The sequence below is a fragment of the Mustela nivalis genome, assembly GCF_964662115.1.
Source record: "Mustela nivalis genome assembly, chromosome: 8".
In the NCBI taxonomy this organism is placed as follows: Eukaryota; Metazoa; Chordata; class Mammalia; order Carnivora; family Mustelidae; genus Mustela; species Mustela nivalis.
In genome coordinates, this window is record NC_139027.1 from 66,935,178 (window position 1) to 66,954,788 (window position 19,611).

General features: G+C 40.4%; 1 protein-coding gene across 4 annotated transcripts in view; it reads right to left on the reverse strand.

Moving 5' to 3' along the window:
• The window catches only part of ACYP2 (acylphosphatase 2), a 185,017-nt gene extending 183,788 nt beyond the window's left edge, over positions 1 to 1,229 (reverse strand). For 2 of the 4 annotated variants that reach the window (XR_014314891.1, XM_082743629.1), the window contains exon 1: positions 771 to 1,229. Coding sequence is in view for 3 of the 4 variants with exons in the window: in XM_082743629.1 (XP_082599755.1) it covers positions 771 to 918 (148 nt within the window). In the remaining variant the exon portion in view is untranslated. The remainder of the gene's footprint in view (positions 1 to 770) is intronic. The other 2 variants (XM_082743628.1, XM_082743630.1) reach the window with 2 other exon arrangements.
• Between the last annotated feature and the right edge of the window lie 18,382 nt (positions 1,230 to 19,611).

Sequence of the window (19,611 nt, forward strand, 5' to 3'; positions counted from 1 at the left end):
CTGCTTCTCTGCCTACTTGTGATCTCTCTCTGTCAAATAGATAAATAAATTCCTTAAAAAAAAAAAAAAAGCTTTAATTTAAATGAAAAACGGTAAATAGTAAATCACCGCCATGCTTATATTCCATTGGATAAATGAGTGATTTAACATTTAGAAATAACAATAGTAAAAAGAAGCCAGACATTACATGCTTTGCAACTATTTAAATTTAGGATGAAACAAAAATTAGATGACTTAATTTTTTTAGGAGCTACATTGGCGGGGTGAGGTAAGGAGTGTAATCTCTGGCAGCGTGAACCATCAAACACATTGAGGTGTCCTTTCTGAAACTCCGGTCAACCCAGTTGTTTTAGTGGCATCAAACGAGGACCACTAGCTCAAAGGCCCTCTCTTCCTTTCCCACCCAACCTTCTTTCCCTCTCTGCCCGCCAGGCCCCGACCACGCACCCCTTCACCCAGCTGGGAATGCCCGGCAGTGGCCTTTCTCCCTCCCCTCACACCCCGTCCCCGCCCCCCCCGCCCCCCGCCGCCCCCCGCCCGCGTTCTCCTCTCTCCTACCCCGCCCACCCCGGCTCTTCGGCGCAGGCGCGCTCCGTTCTTGGCCTCCCGCGCCTGCTGTGTCATGGCAGAGCGGAAGTCCCGGCCACAGCAAGTTGGGGAGCGAGTTGGGGGCGGGGGGTTCGTTAAGATGGGTGGCGCTTCTGGTAGCTTTCTCCCCGTCCTCCCCTAACGCTTCCTTGATCTCCCACTGTAGGGGGGCGGTCCCCTACCCTGCACTCTCCCGAACACTTCGTAGTCCACGGTTTTGAGTCGCCCGGCGGCAGACATGGCGGCGGCGGTGGCAAGTCCTCTGCCGAGGAGCCGGAGCGGGATTCGGGACGCGGCGACTGCGGCAGCCAGGAGAGGGAGGGGGCACATGGGACCTCTCGGCGCACCCCGCGCCTGTCACCGGCTCAGGACGCGAGCGCGCCGGGGTCACGCGTTGGAAGGCGGCAAATGAACGGCGGATGCTGGGAACGGGGGCAGCTAAGGACACTAGAGGGAAAGAGCGCTCAGCCCCCGGCGGAGAAGCCTTCCTCTTGTCCTGCCCTCCCTTGTGGAACCAGACTGGCTTCCCCGGGAGGGATGCGCCGGTTCCGCACTCCCGGCGATTCCGTTAACCTCGGGGCTCATTTCTCGGTCTTAAGTCAATAAAAGCCGGATTTCGTGCCCAGATGTCAATAGTTTGGTAACCAAACGTGATTGCTTTTGAAATGAGAGATCTGCTAGCTTGATGGTTGAGGGTACTTGGTTAGTGAGTTGCTTTTTATGAAATGTTTAGGCGACTGCCAAATCTATTTGGTGATTTTGAGCCAATTCTTGTCTGCATCCTCTTCACCTCACTGTTGAGTCAGAAAGGTTTGGGGCCTGAATCCATATTCTTCGTAGACTGTGATATTTTCTAGGACGAAACCTAAAAAAATCTAACCTGTTCTATCCTAGTGGGAACGGGGAGGAAAGTAATCGTCTTGTCTGCTCTTGACTCACATAGATTTTTTACGGTCTTGATTGTTCAGTAACATCCCAGTTGCCTACAAGGTTAAGGCACTTTGTATTTAGAGAATTTTGCTTCATGGTGAACTATTATGAAGTCTGAATTGAAAGCAACCCACCACTCCAAAGAATCTGGATACAGCTATTGATAAGCTGTTGTCTTCTAGAATTCCGAATCTTTCTACTTGTGAGAATTTGCATTTCTCAACATATTTGTTGGCTTCAATACCTTTCCATATTTCTCTGCATCTGGCCACAAAGTTAAAATAATCCTCTGCAATCTGATTCAATATTATGTGCCAGTTCTTTAGGGAACACCAAAAATCTTCCAAAATTTGTGTGGGATTTGGTTGAAACGTTTTAAAGTAAAATATATTCTGGAAGTGCTAATTCAGGTAATTTTATGTATTGAAGATACTGCTTTATTGCAGAGACCTCACAACTTAATGTCTTCCTCTCATCTGCCTTTCAGTTTATTCCATACAGATTCTAGAATCAACATATTTTTTCAATGGCTTTTCTTCAGAGTCTCTGGGTTGCATTCTGAATAAAACTGAAGGTCTCCAGCCTCCACTAACCTCTTATTACCTGCTTATCCTCATCCACAGATTATTCTATAGTTTATAAGTAAGGTATAGTCAAGGCACTTTGGATTTTTTACCTCTCTGAACATAACCTAACCTTTAAAAAAAAAAAAAAAATCTTCACTCTTAGATCTACTTTATCTAGAATACTTCCTCCTACTCCCAAATCTTCCTCTATCATGTTTAGTTGTCTGTGCAAGTACTTATCAGATTTCATCCTAATTATTTCATCCATATAATTATTTCATCCTAATTATTTAGTGTCTTCCCTGCTAGTACTGTGCCTTCCAAGAAGGCACAGATTGGGTTGAGATCTGTCACTATCCTTAATCCTGTCACTGATAAGGTTGACATTTTCTTAGTCTTGAGTTTTCTCTACATTTACCCAAGAGTAATCCTGCCAGCCATTATGTAGCTTTATTGTAATTTTAGAGATGCTGTGGCAACAATTAGATAACTGCAAATAGAAATGCATATAGCAACAATTGGCATTTGCTTAGCTAAAGTATTTTGGGTCTGCCAACTACAGAACATTAGTAAACAGGCATTTTTATGTACTGTTTCAGCATGGATTGCCAATAATAAGTGATTCTAAGACTTTAAAAATTAAAAGCAAATATTCTTAATATTCAAGCTAATTCTAAATAATAGAAACATCCATGCATAGAGAAATTTTTTTAAGTGGAGAAAATCATAACACAACCTTTATCATTTTTGTATTCTCTCTTACATATATTTTAAGTAGTTAAAAGCATAGCATAAATTCAACTTTTATTCTTTGTTTTTCCATATTGTAGCCTTTCCAAAAAATATTTTATAAATTTCATGATTTTCTGTTAGGTGGGTATAAGCATAAATTTACCTACTAAGTCCCTCCTGTTACACACCCAGGTTGCTTCTAATTTTTCATTACTGTAAATATTATGAGGAAAATATTCATGCACAGAGCTTCCTTTCCATATTTTTTGATTATTTAGAATAGAGTTAGAATACCCAAACTGTATAAATGTATGCTGTTCTTGATATATATAGCCAAGTGGTTTTTCAAAGGGCTGTACCCATTTCCCTGTACCGCTAACAGCACCGTATGAGTGTATGACTATTTGGCTTCTGATGCAACAGATGTAAGCAGGTGGTTCACATACACTATGGGATTCAATTAGAAGAAAATTTTCGTTTTGTAACCTGAGCAATAGCCTTATAATAACTAGGCTTTGTGTTACTGCTGGTTGAAATTAAAACCTAGCAAAATCAGTCCGTTTCTTGAACTCTTTAAGAACTCTAAGGTTCAAGGGTTTCTTGAACTTTTTGTGTGTGATGTAGGATCGTGTTTAAGGTAATATATAGAAAAGGGAAATCCTGCCTACATAATAAAAGAATAAAAAATGACTAGGCCCCAGAACCTATGAAGTAGGGACAGACAATATAGTCTCTGTACCCAAAAAACATTTGAACTGAGGAGGTTTCACCTATAAATCTTTAATTCATCACCACAAAGGGTCAGTTGAGTATGATTTCTCGGAAATTTGCTATTAAGGTATAGTTAATTTCAGGGACAACCAGAAATTATCCATCAACATATTTCTACCCCTGAAATAGTTTTATAATAATTATGTTAAAAGAGCAGGAGTCAACAGAATACATATGATAACTTCCACAATTGAAGAGGCCTAAACGAAGCAACTCCATGATTCCCTCATGGATGAAATACTTTTTTTTTTTTTTTTAATGGATGGAATACTTTATAGACAGATGGTTAGATAATTAAAACTAAACTGAATTCAAGATCATTAGAGGTCAGACTATTAGGTGAGAAAGTAGCTAGGCTTTAAGCTCATTACAAATTATCAGAAAATTGCTTAAACATTTTATCAGGAAAGCATATTTCTTTCCAGAAGGAAGTTCTGTCCCTGGTTTCAACCAATTTTTCTTTATCACAATCCAATTTGATATTCAAAACTCAGAAGTACATTTATCATTAGAGTCACTTCCCTCAGGGCACCTGGGTGGCTTAGTCGGTTAAGTGTATCCCTTTGGCTCAGGTCATGATCCCAGGATGCTGAGATCCAGCTGCATGTTGGGGCTCCCTGCTCAGCTGGGAGCCTGCTTCTCTTGTCTCCCTCTGCCTGCCTCTCCCCGTTTGTGCTCTCTCCCTCTGTCAAATAAATAACATCGTTAAAAAAAAAAAAAAAAAAAAGTCACTTCCCTCTCCTAGCTTGGTATTGCTTAGGCTAGAGAGGGGAGAGGACATGGTTGCTTCTTCCCTATCTCAGTTTCTCCCTGCCTGCATGAGAATTGGAAAAAAGTCATACTTTCGGAATCTAGTTTGGGCTCTTCAGGTTTGGTGGATACTCAAAGCCGATTAGTTCTTGTGAAGGAACCTTTCTGGGGTGATTCAGAGCTTTTCCCCCACCAGAAATTCCCAACTTTTGTTCTCCTGATGGACAACGCCTATACTTTGGTGCATACACACCCCTATCCCAACTTCTGTATTGAATGCTACACCTCCAGCCCCTTTCTGCTGGTAGACTAGCCCTCAGCAAGAAGGATGCATGGCTGGGATCCCTTCTAACATGAACACGGGGCCAGATCCCTCCTTCCTGTCACATCTAATTGTGGGGCTCCTATCTCTGCCCTACCACTGAGAAGTTGCAGTTTGCTCTGAATTTGAATACCTCTTTCTGCTGTCTTGGCAGGCATCAGACAGATCATCTCCAGCCACAGCCTCTCCTCTTTACCTTCTTCAGGTATGAACCAAATACCAGTCCCGTCTAGCTCCAAGGAATAAATGCCAAGCTCTCAAAAAAGGGAGGGTTCTTTTAAAGACCCTCTCAAGTGGGCACGTGGTGAAGGGAAGACACCTGATTTCTCTCTCCCATAGTGGGAAAGGGGAGAATAGGGAAAACCACAGCTCTCCAACCACTTTTCCTGGAAGAAATCCTCTCATGAGCCTGAGGTGGGAATTGGGACTAAGGATCTTAAAGCCAGCTTTAAAACGCCCCTTTTGCATGACATAGTGGTGCAGTACCTCACCTTGAAATGAGGTGTAGCTATTGTTTTCGGTCTTAGGTCTTAGCTAAAACTGAGACCAAAAGTCCTACTTTTCAAATCAACAGAATTCAATATATAAATCCTGTTTGGATCCTGATTTGAAATTAGGAGTCAACCAAATACTTTTGAGACCACTGGGGAAACTGAACACAGGTTGACTATTAAATATTACAGCATTACCGGGGCTCCTGGGTGGCTCAGTGGGTTCAAGCCTCTGCCTTCGGCTCAGGTCATGATCCCAGGGTCCTAGGATTGAGCCCCGCGGGCTCTCTGCTCAGCAGGGAGTCTGCTTCCCCCTCTCTGCCTGCCTCTCTGCTTACTTGTCATGTGTCTGTCAAATAAATAAAATCTTTTAATAAATAAATAAATATTACAGCATTACCTTTGTTAATATAATCATGACTTGTAATTTTGTGGTTGTAATTTTTTTAAAGGCCTTACCAAGTAGACGTGTATACTGAAATATGGAAGGGTGCTGTAAAATGATATTTGGGACTTGCTTTTAAACCTGCTGGCATTGTGGTAGGACAATGTAGATAGAAGAAACTTAGTAAGTTGGTGATAGTTATTGCAGGTAAGTCGTAAGTACATGGGGATTGGATTCACTATACTATTCTCTAATTTTGTTAATGTGTTTGAAATGTTTATGTAAAGTTTTAAAATAAAATTTAGGGGTACCTGGGTAGCTCAGTTGAGTATCTGGCTCTTGATTTCAGCTCAGGTCATGATCTCAAGGTCCTGACATGGAACCTACTTTGGGCTTCATGCTCAGTGGGGAGTCTGCTGCTCTTCCTCTGCCCCCCACCCCCTGCCCTGCATGCTCGCTCGCTCGCTTGCTCTCAAATATTTTTCAAAAATTTTTACTTTAGGGGCGCCTGGGTGGCTCAGTGGTTAAGCCGCTGCCTTCGGCTCAGGTCATGATCTCAGTGTCCTGGGATCGAGTCCCGCATCAGGCTCTCTGCTCAGCAGGGAGCCTGCTTCCTCCTCTCTCTCTCTCTCTGCCTACTTGTGATTTCTCTCTGTCAAATAAATAAATAAAATCTTTAAAAAAAAAAAAAAAAAAAAAAAAAAAAAAATTTTTACTTTAAAGATGAGAGAGAGATAGGGGAGGGCCAGCAGGAGAGGGAGTAGACTCCCCATTGAGCAGGGTGCCCACTTCGGGGTCCAATCCCAGGATCCTGGGACCATGACCTAGGCCAAAGTCAGACGCTTTACTGACTGAGCCATCCAGGCATCCCTTTAAAATGTAAAATGTAAAAGAGTTGATTTTTAGTCTACAAACTATGTGATCAATGATCCTCAAAACTGTCAAGGCCATGAAAAACAATGAAAGCCTGAGAAATGACCAAGAGGAGGCTAAGGAGACATGCTGATTAAAGGTAATGTGTATTCTGGATGGGATTCTGGAACAGAAAAGGGAATTTAGGTAAAAACTGAGGACATCTGAATAAACTGTAGACTTTAGTGAAAAAGTCATCAATAATTGGCTCCTTAACTATGACAAATGTACATACTAATGGAAGATATTAATAATAGGAGAAACTAGGTGTAGGGTATAGGAGAACTCTGCACTGTCTTCATAATAATTTTATGATCTAAATCTCTTCTAGGGGCGCCTGGGTGGCTCAGTGGGTTAAGCCTCTGCCTTCAGCTCAGGTCATGATCTCAGGGTTCTGGGATGGAGTCCTGCATCAGGCTCTCTGCCTGCTCGCTCAGAGAGCCTGCTTCCTCTCTCTCTCTCTCTCTCTCTCTCTCTCTGCCTGCCTCTCTACTTGCGATCTCTCTCGCCAAATAAATAAATAAAATCTGTAAAAAAAAAAATAATAAAGCTCTTCTAAAATTAAAAATTTATTTTTCAAAAGTCCATTTTTAATATCCTATTATATATTTTCATAATAACATTTCAAAATAATTTCTCACATAGTATGTGAACAAAATTATTAGTCAAAAAATATTTTAACTCTTTCATTAAATGGGCACATGATTTAAATTTGTAGTGATCTAAGTCAAGCTAAGATAGGACAAAACAATTGACTTTCAAAGCACCAGATCAGGCCTTAATTGGTATAAAGAAGCACAAATAGATAATTAAATATAGTAATACCTCAATTAATGAAAAGAAACATAGTTTACTTCCAGAAGAAAGAAAATACACAAAATGCATAACAATATGTCTAGGTATGAAGAAACAGTATGGAAAATGCCATTATACTTAGCACTGAGTTTTTTAGAAAACAGGAAATATGTGTCTGTATGTCTTAACTAAGGAAAAGATACAGTTAAGATTACATAAAGAGAGAACTAATCCTAGATACTCTTGCTTGAACACTTAACAGAGACAACAGATGACAAAGCCAGGTTTTAAACAAAGTAGGCCCAGGCTCTGAGCTATAGCACCAAGATCAGGAAGGGGAAAAGGGTCAGACACTAACTGAGAAAAAAGTAGGCAATATAGACCCTTCTCTTCCTATTACTTCTCAAGCACAGAATTCAGCCAGTCTTACATTGGCCTTTCCTGTAGAATCGAGAAGACTATCTAGGAAAGACATTCTTTCGGATTCCTCCTTAGTTTACACACACACACACACACACACACACACACAGAGTCCACATTTACCCTCAGATCTGGGCTAGTGCCATCAAGGGTTCTCCTGTCTTTAAAACAAATTATTTGGGGGCTCCTGAGTGGCTCAGTGGGTTAAAGCCTCTGCCTTCGGCTCAGGTCATGATCTCAGGTTTCTGGGATCAAGTCCCGCATCGGGCTCTCTGCTCGGCGGGGAGCCTGCTTCTCTCTCTCTCTGCCTGCCTCTCTGCCTTCTTGTGATCTCTCTCTCTGTCAAATAAATGAGTAAAATCTTAAAAAAAAAAAAAAAAAAGATTTAAAAAACCAAATTATTTCATGATGCACTTGGTAGATAACTGGGTTGGTACAGAACAACCATTCCAATCTCCTTGCAGCTTAGCTTGCTTTCCTGTTCTGTAGAACTGAGACGCTTAAAGCTCCATCCCATGGACATTCTTGCAATTGGGACTCCTTATGTGATAGAGGATCAACCATCAGAAGTTATCATGCTGGATGCAGAGGGAGGGTGTGAGTGAGGTGGAGGCCATCTGCTGCTAGCTCTGTGATAAGCACAATCAGAGAGGAGGAGCTTTCCAGTGGTGGTGGTTAACTGAGATCACAGTGACTGGAGCTTCTTGGGCACCAGGAAGCAGGGTGCAGGACATCCCTGTCACTAGTTAATATCATAGCAAGCGCGGCAGATTCTGGAGTAGCAATTCCCTGGATGTGGCAGTTTCCAGTCCACGGCAGCTTCCTGACGGTGGCTGGGGAGACATAGTTTTAAAGCCATCTCAATTCAGCACATTTCCTGACTACAAAAGAATCAGTAGCTCCCTTGGTGGCCCAGTGCTGCAGTGAAGGTCAGTCCTGAAACCTCAGCCTCAAAGTGATTCTCAACCCTATATGCACATTAGAATCAACAGGGGAGCTTATTAATTATACACATACACATGCCTCCCTCACCCTACCCCCCAAGGTTTTGATTCAATATGTCTGCAGTAGATTCCAGAGTCTATATTCTTAAAATCAACCCAGATGCTTGGGGTATGAAGCTAAGGCTGAGAACCACTGAACCAGAGACTCTTTCATTAGCCAGTCAGCAACTCCATAAGCCATTTAATACTCAGTGTTAAATCCATTTCTGTTTAAACTGTCTAGAGTGAATTATTTTTTCTGTAACTGAACCATGACCAATGCAATGCCTGAGGACAAAATCTTCACAATAGAAGTAGATCAAAGTTTAAGCAGGAGAAAGTTCAAATATGCCACCCACCCTCCTGTCAATAAAGAGGCATTAAATTTTCAGTGCTTACGAAGAGAAGAAATAAAAAGTGTAAGAATAAACAAGCTGAGAACAGTCATAAAACTAAGCCTAGAGTTTTGAAATATAACTTGCTGTTGAGAGATTATAGCGTGAAGATTTAGGCAGCCTACATCCTATAAATTAGTTACATCATGCTCAGTTATTTTCTATGTCTACTTGCTTTGCAGCTGTACTTTTAATTTTGAAAGAAAATTAATGAAATGATAAATTAAAAATAACCCTTCCAAAGCCTGGGTTGCTTGGATTTACTGTAATTTCTGGTCTGTTGCTGCCACCTACCATCTGTCCAAGGAAAGGCAGGCATGTGCAGGTGACTACTACTCCAACCCTTCTTCCAGAATGTTAGTACCCGCTAAGTTACCACTGTTTCAGAGTCACACTTCTAAAATACTTTCAGGTGCATGCTGAACCCTAATAATAAGCAGTTTCAGTGTTTTCAGGGCTCTTTACTCAACATATCACTTAAATATGAAAGGATCTTGACCATGAATTAATAGTAGATACGGATGTTACAGGTAAAGCAAAACTTATAAGAAAATCCATTCATTAAATGCTGAGTGAACTCCAACTACGTACAAGGCATCATAGTTCACAGTATACTCATCTATTGCATCCTTTAAATTAACCTCCTTTAAAATCATGTGTCTCGGGGATATCTTGTTAAACTAATAAGATGGTGTTTACCTGGGCATAGAAAACTTCTGCAACATGGAAACTTGTCATCTAGAATGATTTACTTTTGGGGCACCTGGGTGGCTCAGTTGGCTAAATGGCTGCCTTCAGCTCAGGTCATGATCCCAGAGTCCTGGGATCGAACCCCATGTTGGGCTCCCTACTCAGCGAGGAATCTGCTTCTCCCTCTGCCTCTCCCTGCTGGCTTGTGCTCTCTCTCTCTCTCTAATAAATAAAATCTTTTAAAAAAATAAAATGATTTACTTTTCACTATCATTTATAAAGTCTTGTCTTATAATGGTTGATAATAAAAAAGGTTGTTAATGAGATGAATATAATGTCAATAATCCAGCACTGAAAACATATTTTGCTGATTGAATATATATGGTTTCCTTTTGAGTGAGTCAATGGTACACTAAATTACATTTGCAGTAGCATTTTACAGTTACTAAGACACTTATATATGAGCTCCCTTTAACACTCACAATAACCCTGAGAATGAAGTACATCAAGGCTATTTAGGGAAATGGCCTCAGGATATCCAACTGCTAGTCAGAGATCACCCAGGAACAGAATCCCACCTAGAACCTCCCCTTCTGACATCAGCTGAATTCCTGAATCAGGTCGGCCCTGAGACCAACATCCAGATGAATGAGGCAATAAATCCCATATTTTGCTTAAACTAGCTTGTATTAAGTCTCTGTCATTATAACCAAGAGACCTAACACACTAATATGTTATTTGTATTTGTCCTAACATAACTGAGATATTCTAAAATCACAAATAATAATAATAATACTGGTATTATTGCTGATGTGCCAAAATAGAAACTCTCACACATTGCTGGTGTTTGGATACAAACATTTTGTGACTTGACTATCAATCTCAAAAGCCTTAAAAATTACACATACTTGGAGGAGGGAGAAAAAGAAGACTAGGAACAACACAAGGGACCTATACCTTAATGATGAATACATGGCATCATACATTTGTCAAAACCCAGAGACCTGAACAATACAAAAAATGAAACTTGATGTACAATAGGGACTTCAGTTAGTTATAAAGAATCAATATTCATTCATCTATCGTAAGCACATATGGACCACACTAATGTAAGATGTTAAGAATAGGGGGAATTCTGGGAGGGGGGACAGAAGGGTATATGGAAGCTCTCTATATTTTCTGCTTAATTCTTCTGTTGTCCTACAACTGCTCTAAGAAGTTAAGTGTATAATTTTAAAAGAAAGAAAAAATTACACATATATTACCCAGCTGTTCTGCAATTATAAATTTTTCCCAAGGAAAATATTGGGCAAGGATGCAAAGATATGAATAAAACAATTGTCATTGTAAAGTTGTTTTTTACTATAAAAATTTGGAATTGGAATCTACTCAAATATCCATCAGTTTTTAAAGGTTACATACATTCCTAGGCAGCCTTAGAGAATGCTGATGTTGATCAGGGCTTCTTACCTAGAGTTCAGGATGGGCTGCAGAGGTTCAAATGCTGACTCTCTCGTGGAGCCACTGGTGGGTTCTTTGAATGCCATGTGAGGCCCTGTCCCCACAAAGTTCTCTGACATGGGGAGTGCTATTAAAGTACCCGTGTAACTTGGAAATTCCCTTGCCCTGCTGGATCGCAGTGCCTTCTTTGGACAATTACTTCCAAGAGAGCTTAACCTCAAGCACCTTGCATTCCTTAAAACCCGCAAAAGCCTCCTAGGACCTTCAAAGTCCAAACCTCTCGGCATGGTATTCTTGTCCTTCTATTAGGTGGTTTGAGTCTACTGTTACAGTCTAATTTCCCATTGACAAGGGGCTATTTTTTTTAATAGTAGGTTCTTTCTTCTATTGTGGTTCTAAAAAATCATCCCTTATGAATAGCCTGATGATTGGAATGGTCAATTCAAACCAGTTTCAAACATCATTCCTGGCATGTACCAAATACAAAGCAAGTTAAAATGTGGCACGATTTTGTGCAATTGCTGGAGTGTAAAAAAATGAGAATCTATTTTAATGTGACACTAGAGGACATTCTTTGGTATAGGGGTTCTAACACGACCCCATAAAGAAGAAATCAAAGAGTATTTTTTGGCTCTGCAGTTGAACTACGCCTGAAAAGCCACAATATTTAATTTCTACCATTTTAGAATAAACTAATAGGCAAATCCCAGAAGACAAAATTGTGATTACAGGAAAAAAAAAAAAAGGTTATCCAGCCAGAAAATTTAAAACTAGATTTACTGCCAATAGAGTTTGGGAAGTAAAAGGGAAGAAGAACAGGTGAAGGGGACCTGTTCTCAATGACAGGTGCTCTCCTGGTTGATGGAGTGACAGTTAGAGGTTCAAGAATACTGTCTGAAATCACAGAGGTGAAAGAAACAAAGATTCGTGACAAAATCAAGTTGGGAGAAGTGAGGCAGCGGAGGAGAGAGGCAGGGCAAGCAAGCTAAATTTGCACGCATCATGATGTCTAAATCAAGAAACATTCATTTAAAGATATCAAGGTAATCACGAAGAGAACTAAAAACAGGAATTTCTAAAAGTAGTTACCTCCAGAGAGCAAGTTAAAGGACACCACAAGGAAGCAATCAGTCAAATCCAGAATATGGGACATTTCGCAAGATGACTGACCTAGTTTCTCTAACAAATCGATGGTATGGATGGTATGGGGGTGGAAGTGAGTTATAGAATAAGTGAAATTTAGGAGATGAAACAAATTCAATGTGGAGATATCATTTAGGATCCTTATTAGAATTATTTTGAAACCATTAGAAAAATTTGATTATGATTCGGATATAAGATGATGATAGAAGAAACCATTAATTTTGTTAGGTATAATAATGTCATGGAGGTTAGGTTTTTAAATACCCTTGTTAGAGGCATCATGAAGCATTTCTACATAAAATAACATGATGCCTGGGCTTTGCTTTAAAATACTCTAGTGCCAATCTCCTATAGCCTCCAAATATAGCAAGATGGAGAAACAAGACTAGGCAGTTGTTGATAATTATAGAAGCAGGGGTCACTGTATCGTTCTCTCTGCTTTTATGTATGTATGTTTGAAATTTTCCAAAAAAACAAGCTAATTTGTTTTTACATACATACATACATACATATATACATACATTTATTTTTAAAGCAGGTGTCTCTGAGAAATGTGATAGGGTTTGGAGAGCAGTGGAGCATGCAAGACTGTTTTATGTTAGGGATGCCTGGGTGGCTCAGTTAGTTAAGCTTCTGACCCTTGGTTTCAGCTCAGGTCATGATCTCAGGGGTCATGAGATTGAGCCCCGCATCATCTTGGAGTCTGCTTGTCCCTGTCTCCCTCTTCTTCTGCTCCTCCCCTAGCTTGTTCTCTCTCTTTCTGTCTCATAAAGAAATAAATAGAATCTTTTTCAAAAATTTGTTTTATGTTTTTAGTTTATTCAATGAATATTCAATGAGTCCCTGCAATGTATGAGGCACTGTTTAGGCACACTGGGGAGAGGAAAAGAACAAGTCAAAATTCCTGTCCTACTAAAGCTCACATTCCAGTGAGAGGAAAACAGCAATAGCAACAACAACAACTAAATTGCATACAAGAAGCATCTGACTGCTCAGTCAGAAGAGCATGCAACTCCTGATCTCAGGGTCATGAGTTTGAGCCCCACATAGGGTGTAGAGATTACTTTAAAAGACCAAAAAACCACAGACAGAATAAGTAAGCTTTAATATGTTAGAAGTGGATATGTGCTATGAGGAAAGAATAAAGTAGGGTAAAAGAAATCAGAGAAGTAAAGTAAAGTAGGGTAAGAGAAATCAGTGGGGCCAAGTTAAAGACAAAAATAACATGTTCAGGAAAGGGCTCATTGGAAAACATGACATTTGAACAAAGACTTGAAGGCATGAAGATTATAAACCCTCCTGAATTGTTGCCTTTTAATTATTATGTCCATGGTTTAGCTTGATAAAAGGAATTAAAAATTACTTTAAAAATAAAATAAAATCCCCTTCCTCCTCAGTCCTCCTTCTCTGCCTATCAAAATTCTCTTTTATTCTTCAGGACAACTTTTAAGGTCAGTGTTCATGAGGTCTTTCATCTACTGACAGAATTAATTGCTCTTTTGTGTTCTCTAGTTCCTGGCTGGTAACATGTATTCCATTCTCCCATCTAATACTTAGGGCTTTACTAAGCATTTTCACTTTCATTATTTTATTTATACCTCACCATACTCTTGCATAGTTTTTACTTCAATATCATTATTATCCCCACTTACCAGATGAGAAAACTAATGCTCTGAAAGAGTAAGTTACCTAAACCAGATTAGCCAGACCAAGCATCAAAATTCCAAACCTCTGAATGCAAACATTACTTCTTGACCTCACTCCACTATTTCTCCACAAACAGTTGCCTCGAAGAGTCCTTATTTTATGTTAAAATATTATTTGAATCAAAGTACTATTTGCATGTGATTTGAAATGAGATAGGTCGGAAAAGCAAGGCTCCCACCTGATCAATCGCCACTGACTTTACAAGGACAAGTCGTTGTCTTCTCTATTTGTAGTTTTCTAACAGTGGTCATCTGTGTTAACTCCAGACAATATATTTACACCTTTATATATTGATCTTTTTGCCTTCAGGTATTATTTGCTGGCTTACTCCTATGAAAAAGGAAGATTTTGTTTATTTGCATTGCCCTCACGTCTCAGGTTAGGTTTCCCGGGACACAGACTCTGAGAGAGAGACTTGTGCGTGGGAGGCTTTGGTGACAATGCTACTGGAGTAAAGGTAGCAGGACTGAATGGCAGGAGGAGGTGACCTGCTGTGCAGAAGAAGCCTCTGCCTGTTTCAGAAGCTCTGGGGCAGGGAGACCCCTTCAGAGTTATCTTTTCTTTTGAGGTTTACTTCATTCCATCCATGACTCTTCCAAATAGGTAGGATCAGGTGCCTCTCTCCCCATGGTCACACTGCAATTCTTCCACACCTTTATCAGGACACTCATCACATTACATTCAGTTATTTGCCTCAGACACACAAATATATGTGGCTGAAATATATAAAAAATTGTAGTGGGGGCACCTGGGTGGCTCAGTGGCTTAAAGCCTCTGCCTTCGGCTCATGTCATGTTCTCAGTGTCCTGGGATTGAGCCCCACATCGGGCTCTCTGCTCAGCGGGGAGCCTGCTTCCCCTCTCTCTCTGCCTGCTTGTGATCTCTCTCTCTCTCTCTCTCTCTGTCAAATAAATAAGGAAAATCTTTTTTTAAAATTGCAATGGTCTTGTATTATATTCAGTTGTGATCCTAGTGTATTGCATTACTTTCACTGTTTTATTATCTACTGTTTCCTAGAAACAGTAGATAATAAAAAAATATTGAATGGATAAATGAAATATACAAATGTTCTTTACAACACGATACACCTGACCCACTATCAGCAATTGAACATACACTTCACAGTTTCCCAACAGTGTTGACTGATGTTTGCTGACTGTCCCGTATTCTCTGGCTTGACCTCAAGGTGACTGCCAAGATTTTATATTCATAGCCTAAGAATGAATAATTCTGTTTTCCCCGGGTGATGAACCAATGGCTATCATCTACTTTAGGGAAGAGACTGCAAAAACTAAAAACAAAGCAGGCAGACCAAAGGAACACTGGAAAAGAATCACCTTAACTATAAAGTGTGACTTATCAATTACTTACTTATCCAGAGTCCAGTACAATGGCTCAAATAGAGTAGGCATTCAATAAATACTTGTTGAATGACTAGAGAAAAAAGAGGAAGGAATAACAAATGATGCCCCTGCAAGTGATGCAAAGTTTCAGAAACCTCTCAGTACAGTAGGAGAGAGTGAGATGAGCTCAGATTTTAAGCAAGTAAGTTTTAAGCTGCTTGCCCAGCAGGACATAACCTAAAAATGTAAAAAGAAGGAGAAAATGGGTGTCTCGGTGGCTCAGTGGGTTAAACCTTTGCCTTCAGAACCTGCCATAGCTCAGGTCATGATCTCAGGGTCCTGGGATCAAGGCCCGCTTCGGGCTCTCTGCTCAGCGGGGAGCCTGCTTCCCCCTCTCTCCGCCTGCCTCTCTGCCTGCTTGTGATCTCTCTCTCTGTCAAATAAATAAATAAAATCTTTTTTAAAAATTTAAAAAAAGAAAGAGAAACTAAGAAATCTGGAATTGGAAATATATTTACTTAAAATCAAGATAGTGAGATGTGCTACCAAGAGATAAAAAGTCTACAGGGGTAATCATGTTTTTGTACTTTTTAAACTCTTTTGTTATTTACCTCCATGATCCTAAGTAATATATTTACACTGTTATTTTGTTGAATTTTTTTCCATTTTAGAAATCATGTATTAATTTCCTAGTTACTATGGAAGATGAAGATTTAGCTTTCTTCCTGTGAGTCCCATGCCAATATGCACATTCTTCTCCCATCCTCCAATATAGTTATATTACATATGTACCAAATCAATATTCAGTGTTTATTTTATTCATTTATTCACCCAATAAATACTCATTTGAATTGCTTTAAGAATTTTAATCAGAGTATATAATAACACTCACACTTTCAATCATTCCAGGCTGCCTTTTCTAGGTGTTACCTTTTGAGAAACATTAGCACAGTTCCTCTGCCTATTTTTTTTTTTAAGATTTTTATTTTTTTATTTATTTGACAGACAGAGATCACAAGCACACAGAGAGGCAGGCAGAGAGAGAAGGAGGGGAAGCAGGCTCTCCGCCGAGCAGAGAGCCCGATGCGGGGCTCGATCCCAGGACCCTGGGATCATGACCTGAGCTGAAGGCAGAGGCTTTAATCCACTGAGCCACCCAGGCGCCCCATCCTCTACCTATTTTAAAGTAGAAAAATGAACATTAAATAAGTCAAATCATGTCAGTTCTTATTATGTCCAAGGCATGTGAGGGAAATCAAAATGTCTAAAACAGAATTGGGGCACTTGGCTGGCTCAGTTGATAAGAGCATGCGACTCTTGATCTCAGGGTTGTGAGTTTGAGCTCCTTGTTAGGGGAAGATATTACTTAAGTAATAAAAAAAGAAAATCTTCAAACAAATAAAAATAAAACAGAATCCTTAGCCTCAAAATATCAAAATCCAGATATTCAAATCATGCAAACACACACAAAAAGTTAACAAGTTAATGCCTCCTGAGCGATGTAGCCTGGTAGATCCCCAGAGTCAGAGAAGAGGTCCCTGTGTATTGGGCTGACCCAGGACAATGCCATAGAGAAGGTGGGACAGAGTTATAAAGGATCCATTAAGATGCAAGAGTAAGTAGGGCAAAGGGCAAAGAGGAACAGGAAGAGCACTCCAGGCAGGAGGAAATCATTAGGCAGAAAGGGAGGAAACACTGTGCATTGGGGGATACCAAATAGCCCAGCCTGACGGCAAAACAGGTCCATGGACAAGAATGGCAGGACAGGGCGCCTGGGTGGCTCAGTGGGTTAAGCCACTGCCTTCGGCTCAGGTCATGATCTCAGGGTCCTGGGATCGAGTCCCGCATCGGGCTCCCTGCTCAGCAGGGAGCCTGCTTCCTCCTCTCTCTCTCTCTGCCTGCCTCCTCTCTCTCTCTCTCTGCCTGCCTCTCTGCCTACTTGTGATGTCTCTCTGTCAAATAAATAAATAAAAAACCTTAAAAAAAAAAAAAAGAATGGCAGGACAGAAAGGGGCAAGGACAGATGAGAGCAGAGTGTAATCAGGCTTGAATGTCAACAAGAGAATTCCCAGCATTTTCCCATCTTGTGGCTCCATTAAAATTTACTAAGCAATGATGCAGGGATGTACAAAGTTTTCAGTTCAGTGGGGGAAAAAAAGTGCTCAATTATGATTGAACATATTAAAATGATATGCTGGAGGACTAAATTCTCACATTGGAAAACAGTAATAACTCAATAGCATTAATATTACCAAAATATGTAGTTTTAAAAAATCAACAATACTGATTGAACTAGTAATGTTACTTATGCTACATTAACAGTTAAGAGTGGTTTATCAGCTTTTTCTGTGTTCTGGCAATTGAAGTAAACCCTGAGAAGTAAAGATGAGTAAGAACCAGTCCTTTGTTGGAAGAAGGCTCAAGAACCAGTCCTTTGTTGCAAGGAGTTCATGGTCTAGCAATAAGACAAACATTCTCAACCCCTTTTTGCATCATTCCAGGGTATCTCTAGGATTCTCTAGACTAAACATCTGGGAATTGTTAGAGTAGAAGTTCTGCTAATTATCTTTATCAATCAATCAATCTTACTATCTTATCTTTCTTACTTTCTCATCTACCCATCATCTAGCATTCAGCAGCCACGTGAATGCACCACTGACTCAGAAAAAGGCCACTGCGGGCAAAACAGAAAGTTAGGTCATAACCACTGGGGCTGAGAAACAGGGATGTGTGTGATCAAGCACAACTTTACTTCTATCTTCCATGTGCTCTTTACGAAGAGTTAAGCAGGGACAACCTTTCCCCAAATCTGAAATGAAAACGGTGCCAGTTTCCATAACTGATCTTAATCTTAGCTCAGTCTTAATTAACAGATTGTTCACTCTCATTTTAAGTGACACTTTAAGTCACAGTCTTAATTCATAATTACACTTTCCAGCCCAAGATGTCAAATAGAATCTGAACTTGATTTAAAGGTGGTTCTTTCTGTTTGCCTGGCTGGCTTATGTTGGTAGAGCTTGCCACTCTTCATGCTGGGGTTGAGCTCAACCCCCATGTTGGGGGTCGAGATTGCAATGAACAAATGCATGAATGAATGGGTAAAGAAATAAATTGATTCTTTTCTACCAAGTTCAGTCCTGTTGCAGACTACAAACCTGCAGGGAGAGAGGGGGTTTTTTGGTTGGTTTCTCCCCCTCCACCTCCAACTCCAATCTCAGTTTTCAGGCCAATCTCAGACCCCTGCAAGGGAGTGCAAGGGAGCAGGGAGCAAGGGAGTGTGGGGTAGGAGGAGAGACTGTGTGCTCCCTGGCCTGGCAAACATGTAATAAGTTAGCACTGGGGCACCTGGGAGGCTCAGTCAGTTAAGCGTTTGCCTTCGGCTCAGGTCATGATCCCAGGGTTCTGGGATCTAGCCCTGAATTAGGCTCCCTGATCAGCAGGGTGTCTGCTTCTCCCTCTCCCTCTACCTCCCCCACCGCCCTGCTCATGCGCTCTCTCTCTCTTTCTCAAATAAATACTAAATAACTTTTTTTTTTTAAATAATAGGTTGGCTCTCTCATGATCCATTTGCATGGGTTCCTCAAAGACCACCCCACTTTTTCTTCTACCACTTTATATCCTTGATCTAAGAGTCTTGAGAAAATCTCTCTTGTAAACTCTGCATATGGGAATCTGTCTCTAGCATTTCACGTCTATTTTATTTTGGTGTTCTGGATAAAACTTCAGTTTTAGGGGGGGTGCCTGGGTGGCTCAGTGGGTTAAAGCCTCTGCCTTCAGCTCAGGTCATGATCCCAGGGTCCTGGGATCGAGCCTCATATTAGGCTTTCTGCTCAGCAGGGAGCCTGCTTCCTCCTCTCTCTCTGCCTGCCTCTCTGCCTACTTGTGATCTCTGTCTGTCAAATACATAAATAAAATCTTAAAAAAAAAAAAACCTTCAGTTTTAATATCCTGCCACCTATCTATCCATCTGTGCATCCATTTATCCACTATCTACCCATCGATTTGTCCTAGGCAATACTTTTAAGGAAGAGTTCATGGCAATAATGAAGTACAAGAGAATAGCAAAAGATATGGAAGAATAAATTTAGCATGGCAGTGACAATGAGATTGGGAATATTTAGCATTAATGAATACCAGGATACACTTTAGTTTCTAAAATGTATGTGTGTCTAGAAACAACTACAAGTGTGTTTTCTTAATTTGGACGTCTCCATAGATTAATATTCT